The sequence below is a fragment of the Bombus terrestris genome, chromosome 10 (assembly GCF_910591885.1).
Source record: "Bombus terrestris chromosome 10, iyBomTerr1.2, whole genome shotgun sequence".
Classification (NCBI taxonomy): Eukaryota; Metazoa; Arthropoda; class Insecta; order Hymenoptera; family Apidae; genus Bombus; species Bombus terrestris.
The window spans coordinates 7493658-7506948 of NC_063278.1; the positions used below are offsets into that span (position 1 = coordinate 7493658).

The 13291-nt window shown below is 32.8% G+C and overlaps 5 protein-coding genes across 6 annotated transcripts; 2 read left to right on the forward strand and 3 right to left on the reverse strand.

The window, feature by feature from the left end:
- The first annotated feature begins 393 nt into the window (after positions 1 to 393).
- Positions 394 to 2153, forward strand: LOC105666131. Its single transcript, XM_012312546.3, has 4 exons — positions 394 to 594; positions 669 to 938; positions 1000 to 1161; positions 1230 to 2153. The coding sequence occupies exons 1-4, from the start codon at positions 532 to 534 to the stop codon at positions 2031 to 2033; spliced, it is 1299 nt and encodes a 432-aa protein (XP_012167936.2). The 5' UTR covers positions 394 to 531; the 3' UTR covers positions 2034 to 2153.
- LOC105666132 (DNA mismatch repair protein MLH3) lies at positions 2085 to 3355 on the forward strand (the record flags this gene model as incomplete). The annotated part of the gene is made up of 4 exons (XM_048409451.1): positions 2085 to 2189; positions 2252 to 2375; positions 2455 to 2799; positions 2946 to 3355. Coding segments are annotated over 4 exons (930 nt in total), but the record flags the coding sequence as incomplete, so codon positions are not given.
- Positions 2867 to 7203, reverse strand: LOC100644025 (endoribonuclease CG2145). The gene is made up of 6 exons (XM_003398203.4): positions 7016 to 7203; positions 5474 to 5611; positions 5128 to 5280; positions 4189 to 5050; positions 3676 to 4105; positions 2867 to 3594 (listed from the first exon to the last, which is right to left on the reverse strand). Exons 1-6 carry the CDS (start codon positions 7065 to 7067, stop codon positions 3361 to 3363), a joined length of 1869 nt encoding a protein of 622 aa, XP_003398251.1. The 5' UTR covers positions 7068 to 7203; the 3' UTR covers positions 2867 to 3360.
- Positions 7204 to 7662: 459 nt separating this feature from the next.
- Positions 7663 to 10950, reverse strand: LOC100644333 (endoribonuclease CG2145). Its single transcript, XM_020865080.2, has 6 exons — positions 10759 to 10950; positions 10471 to 10686; positions 10322 to 10393; positions 8586 to 9666; positions 8100 to 8514; positions 7663 to 8018 (listed from the first exon to the last, which is right to left on the reverse strand). The coding sequence occupies exons 1-6, from the start codon at positions 10808 to 10810 to the stop codon at positions 7785 to 7787; spliced, it is 2070 nt and encodes a 689-aa protein (XP_020720739.2). The 5' UTR covers positions 10811 to 10950; the 3' UTR covers positions 7663 to 7784.
- An 88-nt stretch (positions 10951 to 11038) lies between these two features.
- Positions 11039 to 13269, reverse strand: LOC100643899 (glyoxalase domain-containing protein 4). Of its 2 annotated transcripts, none has more exons than XM_003398202.4 (7): positions 13127 to 13269; positions 12802 to 13054; positions 12694 to 12743; positions 12301 to 12566; positions 12062 to 12217; positions 11809 to 11984; positions 11039 to 11739 (listed from the first exon to the last, which is right to left on the reverse strand). In XM_003398202.4, the coding sequence occupies exons 2-7, from the start codon at positions 12889 to 12891 to the stop codon at positions 11632 to 11634; spliced, it is 846 nt and encodes a 281-aa protein (XP_003398250.2). In that variant the 5' UTR covers positions 12892 to 13054; positions 13127 to 13269; the 3' UTR covers positions 11039 to 11631. The 2 variants fall into 2 exon arrangements, with proteins under 2 accessions (XP_003398250.2, XP_012167929.2); XM_012312539.3 differs by having other exon boundaries at positions 12802 to 13045; positions 13127 to 13268.
- Between the last annotated feature and the right edge of the window lie 22 nt (positions 13270 to 13291).

Below are 13291 nucleotides of genomic sequence, written 5' to 3' on the forward strand. Positions count from 1 at the left end.
TTCTTATCGACTGCGACCCTCTTCCTTATCGGTCACTGTACGCATGCGTAGATATTATTCGGATGCTAAAATTGGGCGCATTTCAAAATTTCTAAACACGCGCGTACGTTACGAACATCTTCTTTAACTTGCATATAGTAAAGGTAATAATAGCATTTAGTATTATCATAGTAATACGCATAATTTGCAACTCAATGGAAGAAAAGAAGATTAGAATTGTTGAGTGGTCTAATGCGTAGAATAGTTTTTTTAAGAACGAAGGTTTTTTAAAGAACGATGTCGAACTAAGTAAATAGAAGCTATTGATGAATGTTGTATTTTAAACTTCATTTCTTTTCAAAATATTCTATTCTCAGAGATGTTATTCTGAAACATCTTTAAATCCGATAATAAAGTTGTTGGATATTAAGTAACAGATCGTAAGATCGGGTGATTATTATTGATGCTTTTCTTTTGTTGATTGCTAGTAGAGGGAGACAAAGGCGTGCAAAAAACTTCATTGTTGTAGCGTGAACGTGGTTCAGTATTAAAATGGAAGCGTCGATTATTGCTACTACTAATGTGACGAATATTGCAGATTGTGTGTTAGAATTGGTATATTACTATTTAAACAAATATAAAGTATCACTGTCTTTTGTTTTTGGCATTTTTATAAATCTCCTCAACAGGTGTCAAATTCTTTATCTGCCAACGCTACAGCAATTGCAATACGATTTCACATTGAACAACGTAAAATTCAAGTAATAGACAATGGTATAGGAATACCGAAAATACGATTAAATGCGATGGCAGAATACAATAATGAAAATTCTTTGAATTATTCAAATATATACGATTTATGCAGCTGGAGAAAGCATACGATTATTAACATTCGTAGATTGTCTAATGCTATGATAATAACATCTAGATATTATTTGTCACGTAAAACATATATGAAGGTAATCTTCATAATTAAGAATTCATTTGAAGTAGAAAGTAGCAAGTTGTTAATGTTCACAGATTTTCAAAGTAAACTGTGAACCAAGAATTATTAAAATTGAAAGAAGGCCTTCTCAAGGTACTACAGTAAGCATTCATGGATTCCATGAGTTATCTTTAAATAAGTGGAATATAACTTTCATGTATCATTTGATTGGAAACATTGCCATAGCCAATCCTCAGGTAAATGAATGTTTGGTATTTATAGGTATTCCTTGTATTTCAAATTAAGATATATTTTATATTTCCAGACTTCATTCACCATAAGAGATGATCATCAAAAGAAAATTAACATGATAATCACTAAGCCACACAATCCAATATATATTTTTAAGTCATTATATAGTCTAGAAGTGTTACTTCATAAAATATGGTATATAAGATGTATGAAGAAGCCTAATATCAAATACTGTGCATACATTGGATTAGCTGATTCTAAAGATACAGCTTCTCAATATATTTTTTTAAATAATAAACTTGTTCATTGTCCCTTAATCTTAAAAATAATTTCAACTACTTTCATTAATACATTAAAATTCTTCGAAAGGCAACATTATGAACATATACCAAAGAATGAGGCAGTTTTCATTTTATTATTTCTTGTGTGTAATAATTATACTTTTACTATTGAGAATAAGAAGCGAACTTTGATATTTTCTAATATACAAGATTTAATGGAATGTATTAGAAGTAAAATATTACATATTTTTACAAAAGGTATTAAACCTTTATGTGAAGAAGAATTTAGGAAAGGTAATGAAACACGGTTGACTGCAGAAGATTTAGTTACACCTGTTTCACAAACTGATAATCTTAACAAAAACAGTATACAGTTAACTCTTTCTGAATGGTCTAATTGGTCTTATTCTAAGGATTGGAAACAACTAGAAAATGATTCACTAAAATTCTATAAGCATTTTGATTTCCTGCCAGAAAAATTGCATAAATTACTACGTGGAAACACAAAATTGATAAAAACAGACATTTTAAATGAATATAACGGAAGTGTATATTCAATCAAATTGAAATCTGGATTGCAGAGTAAACATCTTTAATCTAATCAGAAAATTATAGTATAAAATTATTTATGATACATTTCCCTATAAGTTCCAGATATATTGCCTCACCAAGAACTTGACATACGTCCATGTAAAACTGTCCAGCGATTCCGTGAATTCACTTTAAATAAGAAAGTTTTGAAACTTATTAAAGTAAATATATAGTTGGAATTACAGTGAGAAAAGTTGAACTACAATTGTTCATGTAATTTCAGGTATTAGGCCAAATAAACAATGAACTGATAGTAGGTTTAATAACCAAAAATAATATGAAGATGCTTTTATTAATGGATCAACATGCAATTCATGAAAGAATTAGATATGAGCATTTGCTTTATGGTAAAGCTTTACAAAAATCTTGTATATAAAAATAAAGTAAAAAAGCTATACTAACATTGATTATGCAACTGATTTTTAGGATATGAATCACAGATAAGAACCCAATTGTTTTCCATCAAATTAAAAGATCCTATAATCATACAACTTCCTGCGAGTAGCTGCAATTTACTCTTATCTAATAATATGATATTAAAAAAGTTTGGTATAACTTTTAGTGTGATAGATAATAACACAGTAATGATACGTGCAGTGCCAGAATGTTTAAGGAAGAACAAATACTATCATGATGAATTAAAACTAAAGTTAAAAGTACAGAATCTTTTAAACGAATTAGTACAAAACTTTTCAAGTTATGATAGCAATTATGCAACCAACATTTTACCATCTACCATTCACAATGCAATTGCAATGGAAGCATGCCATGGTATGTTCTTTCTTTCTTTTTCATTTATAATTTTGTAAACAATTTAATAAACAAAATATACAACATGTAAAGTATAAATAGATAGAGTATATATTTTTCAGCAGAAAATATTAATAGAACAATAATCTCATCCTTTTGTACATTATAACATTATATTTACTACCATCTAATGAAAAGTATTTTAGGAGCTATAAAATTCGGAGATTCACTTTCATTAAAAGAATGTAAGCGGCTTTTGAAATTACTAAACAAGACGAAGATACCTACTCAATGTGCTCATGGACGACCATCCATAATACCTCTATTGGAACTAACAGATTTAGAAAGACGACATATAAAAATCGTTCGGGTAAGTAATACATTTTTCGTATGCTATATATTAAATAAAGGGAAACTCATTTATAGATTCATTCACTTGCAACAATTTAAATTCTGTTCTACATATTTTTATCAAATTTTTCTATTCTTCTCAGTGAAATTGCATAAGTCAGTATTACATTAGCTAACATATAATGTAAAATCTATTAAATGTTATAAAATGCAGATTTTATTTCAACTAAACTAAATGTCAGGATATCCCGAAATTAAAATATCTTTTCCAAAGTAATTGACTCTGCTCACGAAAATCACGAATTCAGTTCCTCCTAAAGAAATTGGGCAAGGGTTGTTAGGCCGAGTAAAGAAGCACATCGTATACAAAGCGAATTCCAATTCCGGTGATGTACCGACAAAAATGGTTGAGACCGGTTGCACTATATCGTTTAGCGATGAACGTATTTTTAAAACTGCTCCTTTCTGTAAAACATAATGCAGTGAACATTAACAATATAAACTGTTTTGATTGTTGGTTTACGAATATTACATATTGTTACTTACATCACCCAGTTTGACTTCCTTCATATATCCAAGATAATTGACCTTCTTCTCTGCTTCTTGCTTCGCGTAATAGATCCAATTATGTAGTCCAATTATATCTGAGTCAAACTGTTCAGCTAGAAACACAGTTTCAAAACCGGAACTCGACGCATCTCCGTCAATTCGTTTGAATTGAGAGAACCATATGCGCTTCATAGTATCCTTAAACTCATATTCATCATCTTGGATGTATCCTTTATCGGCCAAGAATTTCATTATTGATTTCATCACGTCTGTTTCTAGGATCTTATCAAGAAGTTCCGATTCCTCTTTTCGCTCTTCTGACGTAACCGTCTCTTTCGTTTTAACGTTAAGTTCATAGTTATCGTGTAAGGCTATCACGGCTTTCACGGTTGGAATCTCGTAAGCTTCATTATTCACAGTCAGCAACCTGAAATACGTAGAGTATGGAACTATAACACCGGCTTACGATTTATTTTTAACTCTAGGAGTTCAAAGTAAATGGATTCTCACGGTTCAGCAGCGTCGTCGCTGGTGCTATCATCTTTCTTCTGGCCTTGCAAATTGATCGTTATATGCTTAAGAGCACTGTTCTTCTCTTTCTCGAATAAATTTTCCGTTAACTTTTTGATGTCATCATTAGAGGTGACGAATCCCAGAGGATTAGGATTGTTTTGTGCTGAATCTTGAGAGTTTTGATTATTCGGTGATGCATTGGTACCTGCGTTATTCTGTGAAGCTTGAGATGTCTCAGCAGCAGGTTGAGCAGCTGATTGAGCTGGTTGAGGCTGAGCAATCGAACCAGCTGCTGGTTGAGCCGTAGGAGCTGCGGCAGCTGCCGGTTGATCAGAATTTGGAGCCGGGACAATAGCAGTTCCATTATTATAGTAATTATTATAAGTAATTTCGGTGTGGCTGGGAGCAGTTCCGCTACTAGTGCCTCTCGTGCCATAGATTCCTCCTGGTATTAATCGATTCACGGCTGCGTTCACTCCGGCGCTCACACCAGCGAAGACGAACGCTTCTTTTGCTAATTGCCCTATACCAGGTTTCTGTCCTTGCGATAAGAGAATCGTTTGTTGTGGCGTTTGTCCCATGGATGGATTAAAAGACTGTCCATAGCCTGGATTGTAGCCACCATAAGATGGATTTCCAGGATAAGATGCATGTCCTCCTATTCCAGGATTGTAGCCTTGACCAGGTGCTGGATTATAACCATGACCTAGAGAGGGATTGTATCCTTGACCAACTGGATTGTAACCTCCAATTGAAGGGTTGTAACCCCCAACTGATGGATTATGACCTTGTCCAGGTGATAGATTTGAGTTGGGGTTGGTATGATAAGGATTGCTGGCTGGTTGACTAGGATATCCACCTAGAAATCATTGCCCATTAAATATTTTAGTCTATAAATATTACATTAATAGCCGGTTTAAAAGGATTATCAGATACCTGAAGGATTGTATCCAGATTGGACGTTAGTCGCGCTAGTTTTAGAACTCTGTTCGGATATAGGAGCAGATGGTTTAGGCGCGGTATTGGTTCCACTTGCTGGTTTCTTATCGTTCGCAACGTTCCACCCTACTTTATTAGGAGTGGAGCCTCCTGTACGACAAATAACCAGTAATTTATGATCGTTAAATAGCTAAGTTTACTTATCGATCCTACTGGCAAGTCACCGAGTTAAAAAGAAATTGAATACATGGGCAGTTAATCGAACATGTTGCTGATAATTAATTCCATTGCAAAGCGCAAAGGACGCATAATATATTGTCGAATATTTTCATACGAGAATTACCTTGATTACTTTGCTGGTACGTATTTCGAGAAGTTTGAGATATACGAGGACGAGGTGTTGACCTCGAACGAAATACAGAACTCCCCCAACCACTGCTCCCGGCTCTTCGTCCAGACCATTTTCCATCTCCGATGTCGACTATAAAAATTTACCACAATTTAAGTACGACGCAGTACTTTTGAATGAAAATTCTCGGTAAATTATACACAAATTATATATATATATATATATATATATAGCCTATTGTGTGAACGAATTATCTGTTATCAAATTAACGAAGCATAAAACGAATGAAATCACTGAATAGAATCTTGGCGGAGATTACGTATTCAAACGTACATTATTCTATATGGACAGAGTGCGATGCGATCATCAAAATTTAAAGTATTGCACACAGAAGTTACCATTGGTTTAATAGGATGTACCGCGTTAGAGAGTTTGAAAGAAATATTTCAATTTTGTTCATAACGAGTGCTGCGTGCTCGAGTATATTATTTCATTACGATTCATAATATTCCACCTACCACTTGTTGAGCCTCTCTATTAATCTATGATAAATTATTCTCTATAGTCACTAACAATTTAACAATTCGCTAAATAAAATAATGATATATCGTTAACACGCGAACCTGATTATTTCCATGAAATCTATTTGAATGTCAAGTATTAAACTAATCTCCATGTTCTATAAACTAAATGCTCTTTAAATATATGGTACTATAATTCTTCAGTACTGTTCTTAGGATGCTAATATTTTGTTTCTGTATGTTATTTTAAGATAATTTTACATTTAGTGCTACGATAAAAATTTAAAAGAGCAAATAAAATCTTTGGAATTGATTATGAGGACTCTATTACCGAAGTAGTAGTCGTTTACATAGAAACCACGGCAACCTAACGAATTTCATGGAACCTAATTAAATTTTCGTGACCATATCGGCGGAACAAATTCAACTTTTCGTGGAATTGCTTGAGTGACTCAGTGCCCGCCTCTGTATGGCTGCGACTTTCTAGGAAGAGTTATGATCTTTTGCGACTTGTTTGTAAACTCATCAAATACAGACAAATGAACACATGATACGATGCTGGCATGCATCGGTGTACGCTCAAGCACATTAATTTAGTCTCGGCGAACTTATCGTGAATTGTTTGGTTGCAGCTTCGTAATGCAGTTAAACATGCAATTGAACAGTTCATAGAATGCTCTGTTCTCGAATGTTTTCTCCGTCTTTAGAATTCCTTCAGTTCAGTTATATCGTTTAGAAACTTGAATTCTTAATCGTGTTGACACTGTAGATAGGCAGTAATTTTACAGACGTATAAATTTACATACAAATTTTGTTAAAGAACTTTCACTTGGTCGTTTATAAGTTTAATCTCATAAAATTCCTTGTAATACATTCTAACGTGAATCGTGAAATATTGCATCAAGGTAAAACCCAGTAAATCCATTGCCACATAGTTGAAACGTTCAGTAAAGGAAGTACGATTTCTTTTTGCCGTTTTAAATTGGTTATGCTATTTATAAAGAAACTTGCTTACCAAACACGGAAAAAACGAGACTGGTGCAGATTAGAACTATCTTGATGTTCATGTTTCTTGCTATCTGACTTTTTCGGCTGTTGATTTACAATTCAAAGTCGATAGTACGGTCAAGGATTTCTTCGTAGAATGATCGATGCACTCTGTTTGACGGTTAATCCGTTACTAAAAGACTTCCCGTCAACTGACGCATACTATACTACGTTGAAACTAGTTTGGAATTGCAAAGCGAGTTATACGTTATACGTCGCGGGCTTTCTCCTCTCGCATTGATCTTTGATGCGTTCACAACAAATAGTAGGGATCTAATAGAACAAACTGGTAATGAAGGAGGTTTTTAAAGTAATGACATGTCCCTGACTTCTACCTGCAAGGACGTTGCTCTTCATAAATATTTAATGGCTCTGTTCCTTCCAGCGTCCTTTTACAAAGATTTTATTCAGTGATTAATTGTAATTTTATTTTTCAGGAGAAACCGAATTTTACGGCCTTAAGATTGTATCAAGCCAAAAAATTGAAAAATTAATTGAAAGAATTGTAGAAGGATACAGAAGAAAATAAAATATATTTTTTTATTTTTTACTCATAATAAGTATTTCTTCATATTATTGAGTTCAATATCATTAATAATTTAATATTATAAAATGTTTTCTTTTTGTTAATAACTTTATTGCTGATAATGAATCATCTACATATACAGAACAATGTAGCCTACATTATATTGATCCCTATATATACAATAATTATTACATATAAAATATCTTGTATATTAAAACATTGGAGAAGCGAAATCTATAATTTGAATTCCGAAATAGGTAAATGAATGCGTATAAATGGTGAACTTAGTGGCGCCGAGGGAAACTGGGCAGAGATCATTCGATCTTGCGTAGAAGCATATTGTGTACAAAGCCATCTCCAGCTCAGGTAGAGTACCCACAAATATTGTTGCATTTTGTCTAATGTTTCCATCCTGTTGGAAGTTTAATTTCACCAACGAAGCAGTCTGAAAAAATAATTATATTAAATGGTTAATATAGTATTATTTCAATAAGAATGATTTTTTAATATTTCTTAAATCATTTACACTTCCAAGATCCAATTTATCTACATAGCCCATGTAATCTATGCGTTTCAAAGATTCTTGGTTTTCGAAATAAATCCAATCTTGCACACCAATAATGGTTGTGTCATATTTTTCAGACGCAAACACACGCTCGAATCCACATGTACTTCCGTCGAATACAGTAAACCAAATTCGACGAAGTACGTCTTTTCTTTCGAAATCATCCGGAGCGATAAATCCACGATCAGCTAGCCATTCCATAGCTCTTGACATCTCGTTTGTGTTTAGAAAGATGTCGAGCAAAAGATTCTCTTGTTTCCTTATTTCCGAACTGCGATTCAATTTTTTACGAGAATCATACTCGTAACTATCGTATAGAGTTCGTATTACATAAATTGATGGATACTCTAATAATTCTGGATCTACTTCGAATAATCTAAAAAAAGAGATTGATAAGTGAGAACAATTACTCAATTATTTAAAAGTCGGCAATGATTAGATACACACGGCTTTTTGGCTTCATCCGTTATGTTAGTTGACGTAACTCGAGTCTGTAAATTCATTTTTATGTAGTTGTTCATGTTGCGCGAATTTTTTGCGAACAGCTCTTCTGATATTTTAAAAAGTTCATCGTCCGAGATCGTATAATGAAATGATTTGTTTATATTAGCAGGATTATTAGATCCAGTTGAAGAAGTAATTACATTCTCATTTATGCCTGATCCAAAGACGTGTCTTGTAGTTGAACTTGGAATGTCTGGTATATTTGGACTCGCACTTCCTGATGAAGGGATACTATTTCCTCCTACATTTGAAGTAAATGCTCTATTTGGAAAATTAGGGAGTCCAGTTGGAGAGGTAGGAAGTTCAGTTCCTTGTGATACGTTTGTGGGGTTCATTTTGTTATAGCCGTCAGGTACAGTATTAAAATATTGATTGTTGTAAGTAACATGAGTTGTAGGAGTTGGTGGGGCAGAGTCAGCAGGCTTCGTTTCTACGTAATGAGTATGAGGATTTATTAATCTATTTACTCCCGCGTTAATTGTTGAAAAGACAAGCGCCTCTTTGACCATTTGGCCAAAACCTCGACCAGAATCTTGTTGTCCAGGCATCATTAGAATAGTTTGGCCAGGTACAAATGGCTGTACTGCAGGTTGTGCAAGTACATGCGTTTGCTGTGGATAATTAGAAGGAGAGTGTCCAGGTACATTAAAAGCAGGACCAGAAGGATGTATAGAGTAAGGATTCCCTAATGGCATTGAATTTGCTGGGTGGAATGAAGAGGGATTTGTAGAATAAGGATTCCCTGATGGTATTGGATTTGCTGGGTAATTTGGATGAGAAATAGGATTCGAAGATATATGTATAGGATTAGTAGGATAAGTACCACTAGTTGAATGAGTCTGTGGATACTTGAATCCAATTGGAGGTGGTTGAAAGCCTGGTACAGCTGGTAGAGAATTTGGAACAGGCGATTTATTAGCTTCTGGATAAGCTAGAGAATGTTGTTGAGCTGGTACAGTTGGTTTATTGTCTCTTAAATAAGGATTACTCCAGGTCGGATTTGCTTGGCCTATTGTTGCCTGACCTATAATATTAATATTTTCACATATAGTCTACAAGCTGGTCTATGAGTCAATTTTTTATAGTATTTATGCCTTGAAGTGAGCCCGCAGAAAATCTCATATTAGGTTCTTGGGGCTCAGATAGGTGATAAGATAAATTTTGCTTGCTTTCTGTTACAGCTTTTGGTACAATAAGATTAGTTAATGTAGAGAACGGATATGATGTTCCAGAAGGCATTGTTTGAATTTATTAGAAGACATACATTTTTTAATTCATATTTTATATTTGATATATAAGATGTTTAGTTTAATTGAAAATGATAAAATATGTCACAACAGATTAAAGTTATCAAAAAGATGATTTAGCAAAAGTTGTTTGGTTCAAAGGGGACATCATATAAGACAAAGATAACGTAAACACATGAATACCCTCTCGCGTCTTTCCTTGTCTTTCATACGACAAATTAAAGTTAAAATATCTGCTAAACTAATAATTTCTCAACATAAATAGGTTAATAATGCAAAAAAGATAATTCGCACCATATAATATCCCTCTTTGAACTAAACAACTTTTGCTAAACCATCTTTTTGATAACTTTAATTTTTTATGAGATATTCTATCATTTTCAGTTAAATGAAACAGTCTAAATATTACTTAATACATAAAATAATACTTACCTGGTCGTGTAGCTCCTCCACCCTCAGCTTTTAAGAAATCGGTATTAATATTTTTATTTTGTTGAATTGGTCCTAAAATTATGATCAATAACTGTATTAACTAAACTATAGTATATAACATATTTAAATAATATAACACATTAAATTACCAGCAGAATTTCCTGTGGAATGTGAAGGTTTGCTATTAGATACTCCATAGTCATGAACTCTTTGATTAGACTTTGCTCTATTTGATGTTCCACCATATGGGAATCTATATGATGTTCCATGTGATGTTCCACGTGATCTTCCATTTGTTGATCCATGAAATGATCCTTTACCGAAACTTATTTTACTGCCAAATTTATATTTTGCGCTAGTACCATCTATAAAAAGTGTATATATATAACAAATTAGTAATAAAAATATTGTGTAAAAAATAATCTGACTATACTTACAGATTACAAAAAACACGCAAATAAATATAAAAAAATACGTCTTGAATTTCATTATTACAGTTGTTATACTAGTGTACTGTTAATAGTAAACTGATATCGTCGATACGTTTGATGGATATATATATATATTCTGGACATATTTATCAAACTTCTTTTCCTAGTAAATGCATTACGTCTTGCAATATTATCTACAGGCTTTCCTTAAGATCATACTACATAATAAGGGGTCATTGCTAATGACCTCAGAAAGATATGGACATCTCTGGTAGTGAGAACAACATTTCTTAACAAGTTTTTATTTGATCTCATTAACAACCTCCACCAGAAAATACATATTTTTTATAGAAACATTAAATTATAAAACAAGTTTTGTAAACTCTTTTGTACTTTAAACTTAGTAGTGTAATATACTAATAAAAAAGTTTTGTGTTAGAAAACAATTCATGTTGATCGTTATATTACATGTAGAGACGACGAACCTTTTCCCCGCCACAGATTGAACAAACTACTCTTTTATTCAGAGTCCGACCCTTCACCGCATATAATATTCAGAATTAGAAAAATATGTACAAAACTACAGAATCTTAGTAACTTATACTGTGTAAATTTGTAGAGTATAAGAGTTAAATGGATATGGGTGGAATCGCTTTTACATGGCTCTGCAAGGCAAGAGCTATATGCAGTGTGAGAACCAGTGCATTGTCTCTGTTATATAACATATTTTTTCTAAAATATTAAAATATTGAAATTGTGGTATTAACACAGTCTCTCAAATTTATAGAAATACTGAGATTATTTTTCATTATTTTGAAACATTATTGTCTTTTTATAAAAGACATAGCTTCAATAGCTTCAAAGGATTATCTTAATCGTTTATCCTTCTTTTTTAATATATCTATCCAAAATTGCTTCACTAGGATAATCTGGAACTGATAATTGGCGGAATGCTTCATCATCCACAAAGCAAATTTCATGATGATCCTAAAAATAATCACAATTATTACTGTGCATGTATTTTATTTAAAAATAAAGTATTTTAAATGCACTTACTGGGTCAGCAAGGATAATAACTCTTACAGAAGCTTTTCCTGGAGTATCTAAAGTGAGTAAATCAGTCAATATCTTATGTTTACTATCTTTTATTCTCTTTTGAATTTCTGGTTGTTCTGCATGAGGAACTGAGAATGCTATGCGTCCATAAGCTGCAGCGTGATCAATTGCAGTACCTAATCAAACAAGATGTGCTTAATCATTACAGCAATCTGTATTATCAAAGTATTACACAACATTATGAAATCATTACCAATATCTTTAAATTCAATCTTTGCCTGATCTTCACTGTATCCTAATAATACGCTGTTTTCAGTTTGATCAAATACTTTCAAGTCTAGAATATCTTTCCAATAAGCAATAGTTTTTTCAAGGTTTGAACTGGACAAAGTTAATTTTTCTACAGGATCTATTGGAGAATTAGTCTTTTACTTAGATGTAATCTAAGAAATATATGTATATATTAGGATTAAAATAGTTCTATATTAATACCTTTATCTAAAGGTTGTGGTTCATCAATAACATAATACTTGTAACCACCAGGTGCTTGTAAAACAAACTTCCCATTTTCTTTTTGCACTGGCCATCCACCTGCTCGTGCTCTTTGAAGTGCTTCCCTAGACCGGATTGTTATCCCACCAAAATCATTTCCCATTTTGTATTCTTTGATCCCATAATTATAAGTTAACTCTATAACAAAATGAGTATCTTCTGTTCCATATCCTATCATGGTTTTGCTCCATCTATTCCCATATGGTCTACATAGTAAACGTAAGATATTTCATCATAACAATTCGCACAAAATTACAATATATTATGATTGATGATAATATATTAGACAAAGAGTAAATACAAGTATGTACGTGACTAAAGTTAATTGCGTACCCATTGCAAGCCGCTTCACAGCCTTCGGCAAATTCCTCGTGCCGTAACACCTGTAAAAAAACAACTTCCGTAAATCCAGACATCAATTCGAATTATTAAACTACTAACCTTCATCCCAAGAATTTCCCGGTAAAATCTGCAAGTTATTTTTCTATCTGGTATTTTAAATACAAAATGAAGCGCCCGTCCGGTGACCATTTTTAACAAATCTATTTTTGCAATCGTTACACAAAGAAATACACTTTCAATTCTTTGGCGGATAAAACGGGAGTCGTATATACTACTACTATACTGATTACGCACACTGATCTCTTCTGAAGAAAAACTGTTGCCTTAATACCTCTGCGGTTCTCTGTAATGACTAATCATTAAGAATTGAATTAACGTTATATATGATACAAAGTATTCATTCTAGGCAATTATTTTTACTTACATCTTGAACTATATGTATTACTGTTGACGTGTCTTATAAACGATATCTTGTTATCAGTATCTAGAAAATATAAAAATATTTTTATCTATTTGGCTTATTTATACTGAATTATCTAATAAGAATTTTCGTAACAAAGGTGGCGCTAACAAAAATTTAATACAATTC

Excerpts from the sequence above, each read along its gene's own strand:
- LOC100644025 (XM_003398203.4), bottom strand. The coding sequence starts at position 7,067 with ATGAACATCAAGATAGTTCTAATCTGCACCAGTCTCGTTTTTTCCGTG. Across the intron at positions 5,051-5,127 it reads ATCTGGATACAATCCTTCAG|GTGGATATCCTAGTCAACCA; the intron begins GTATCTGATAAT and ends AATGATTTCTAG. Across the intron at positions 3,595-3,675 it reads AGGAAGTCAAACTGGGTGAT|AAAGGAGCAGTTTTAAAAAT; the intron begins GTAAGTAACAAT and ends TATGTTTTACAG.
- LOC100644333 (XM_020865080.2), bottom strand. The coding sequence starts at position 10,810 with ATGAAATTCAAGACGTATTTTTTTATATTTATTTGCGTGTTTTTTGTA. Across the intron at positions 10,687-10,758 it reads TTGCGTGTTTTTTGTAATCT|ATGGTACTAGCGCAAAATAT; the intron begins GTAAGTATAGTC and ends CACTTTTTATAG. Across the intron at positions 9,667-10,321 it reads TGGAGGAGCTACACGACCAG|GTCAGGCAACAATAGGCCAA; the intron begins GTAAGTATTATT and ends TTAATATTATAG.
- LOC100643899 (XM_003398202.4), bottom strand. The coding sequence starts at position 12,891 with ATGGTCACCGGACGGGCGCTTCATTTTGTATTTAAAATACCAGATAGA. Across the intron at positions 12,744-12,801 it reads GGGAAATTCTTGGGATGAAG|GTGTTACGGCACGAGGAATT; the intron begins GTTAGTAGTTTA and ends GTTTTTTTACAG. Across the intron at positions 12,567-12,693 it reads TGTGAAGCGGCTTGCAATGG|ACCATATGGGAATAGATGGA; the intron begins GTACGCAATTAA and ends TTTACTATGTAG.
- LOC105666131 (XM_012312546.3), top strand. The coding sequence starts at position 532 with ATGGAAGCGTCGATTATTGCTACTACTAATGTGACGAATATTGCAGAT. Across the intron at positions 595-668 it reads CAGATTGTGTGTTAGAATTG|GTGTCAAATTCTTTATCTGC; the intron begins GTATATTACTAT and ends TCTCCTCAACAG. Across the intron at positions 1,162-1,229 it reads TTGCCATAGCCAATCCTCAG|ACTTCATTCACCATAAGAGA; the intron begins GTAAATGAATGT and ends TTATATTTCCAG.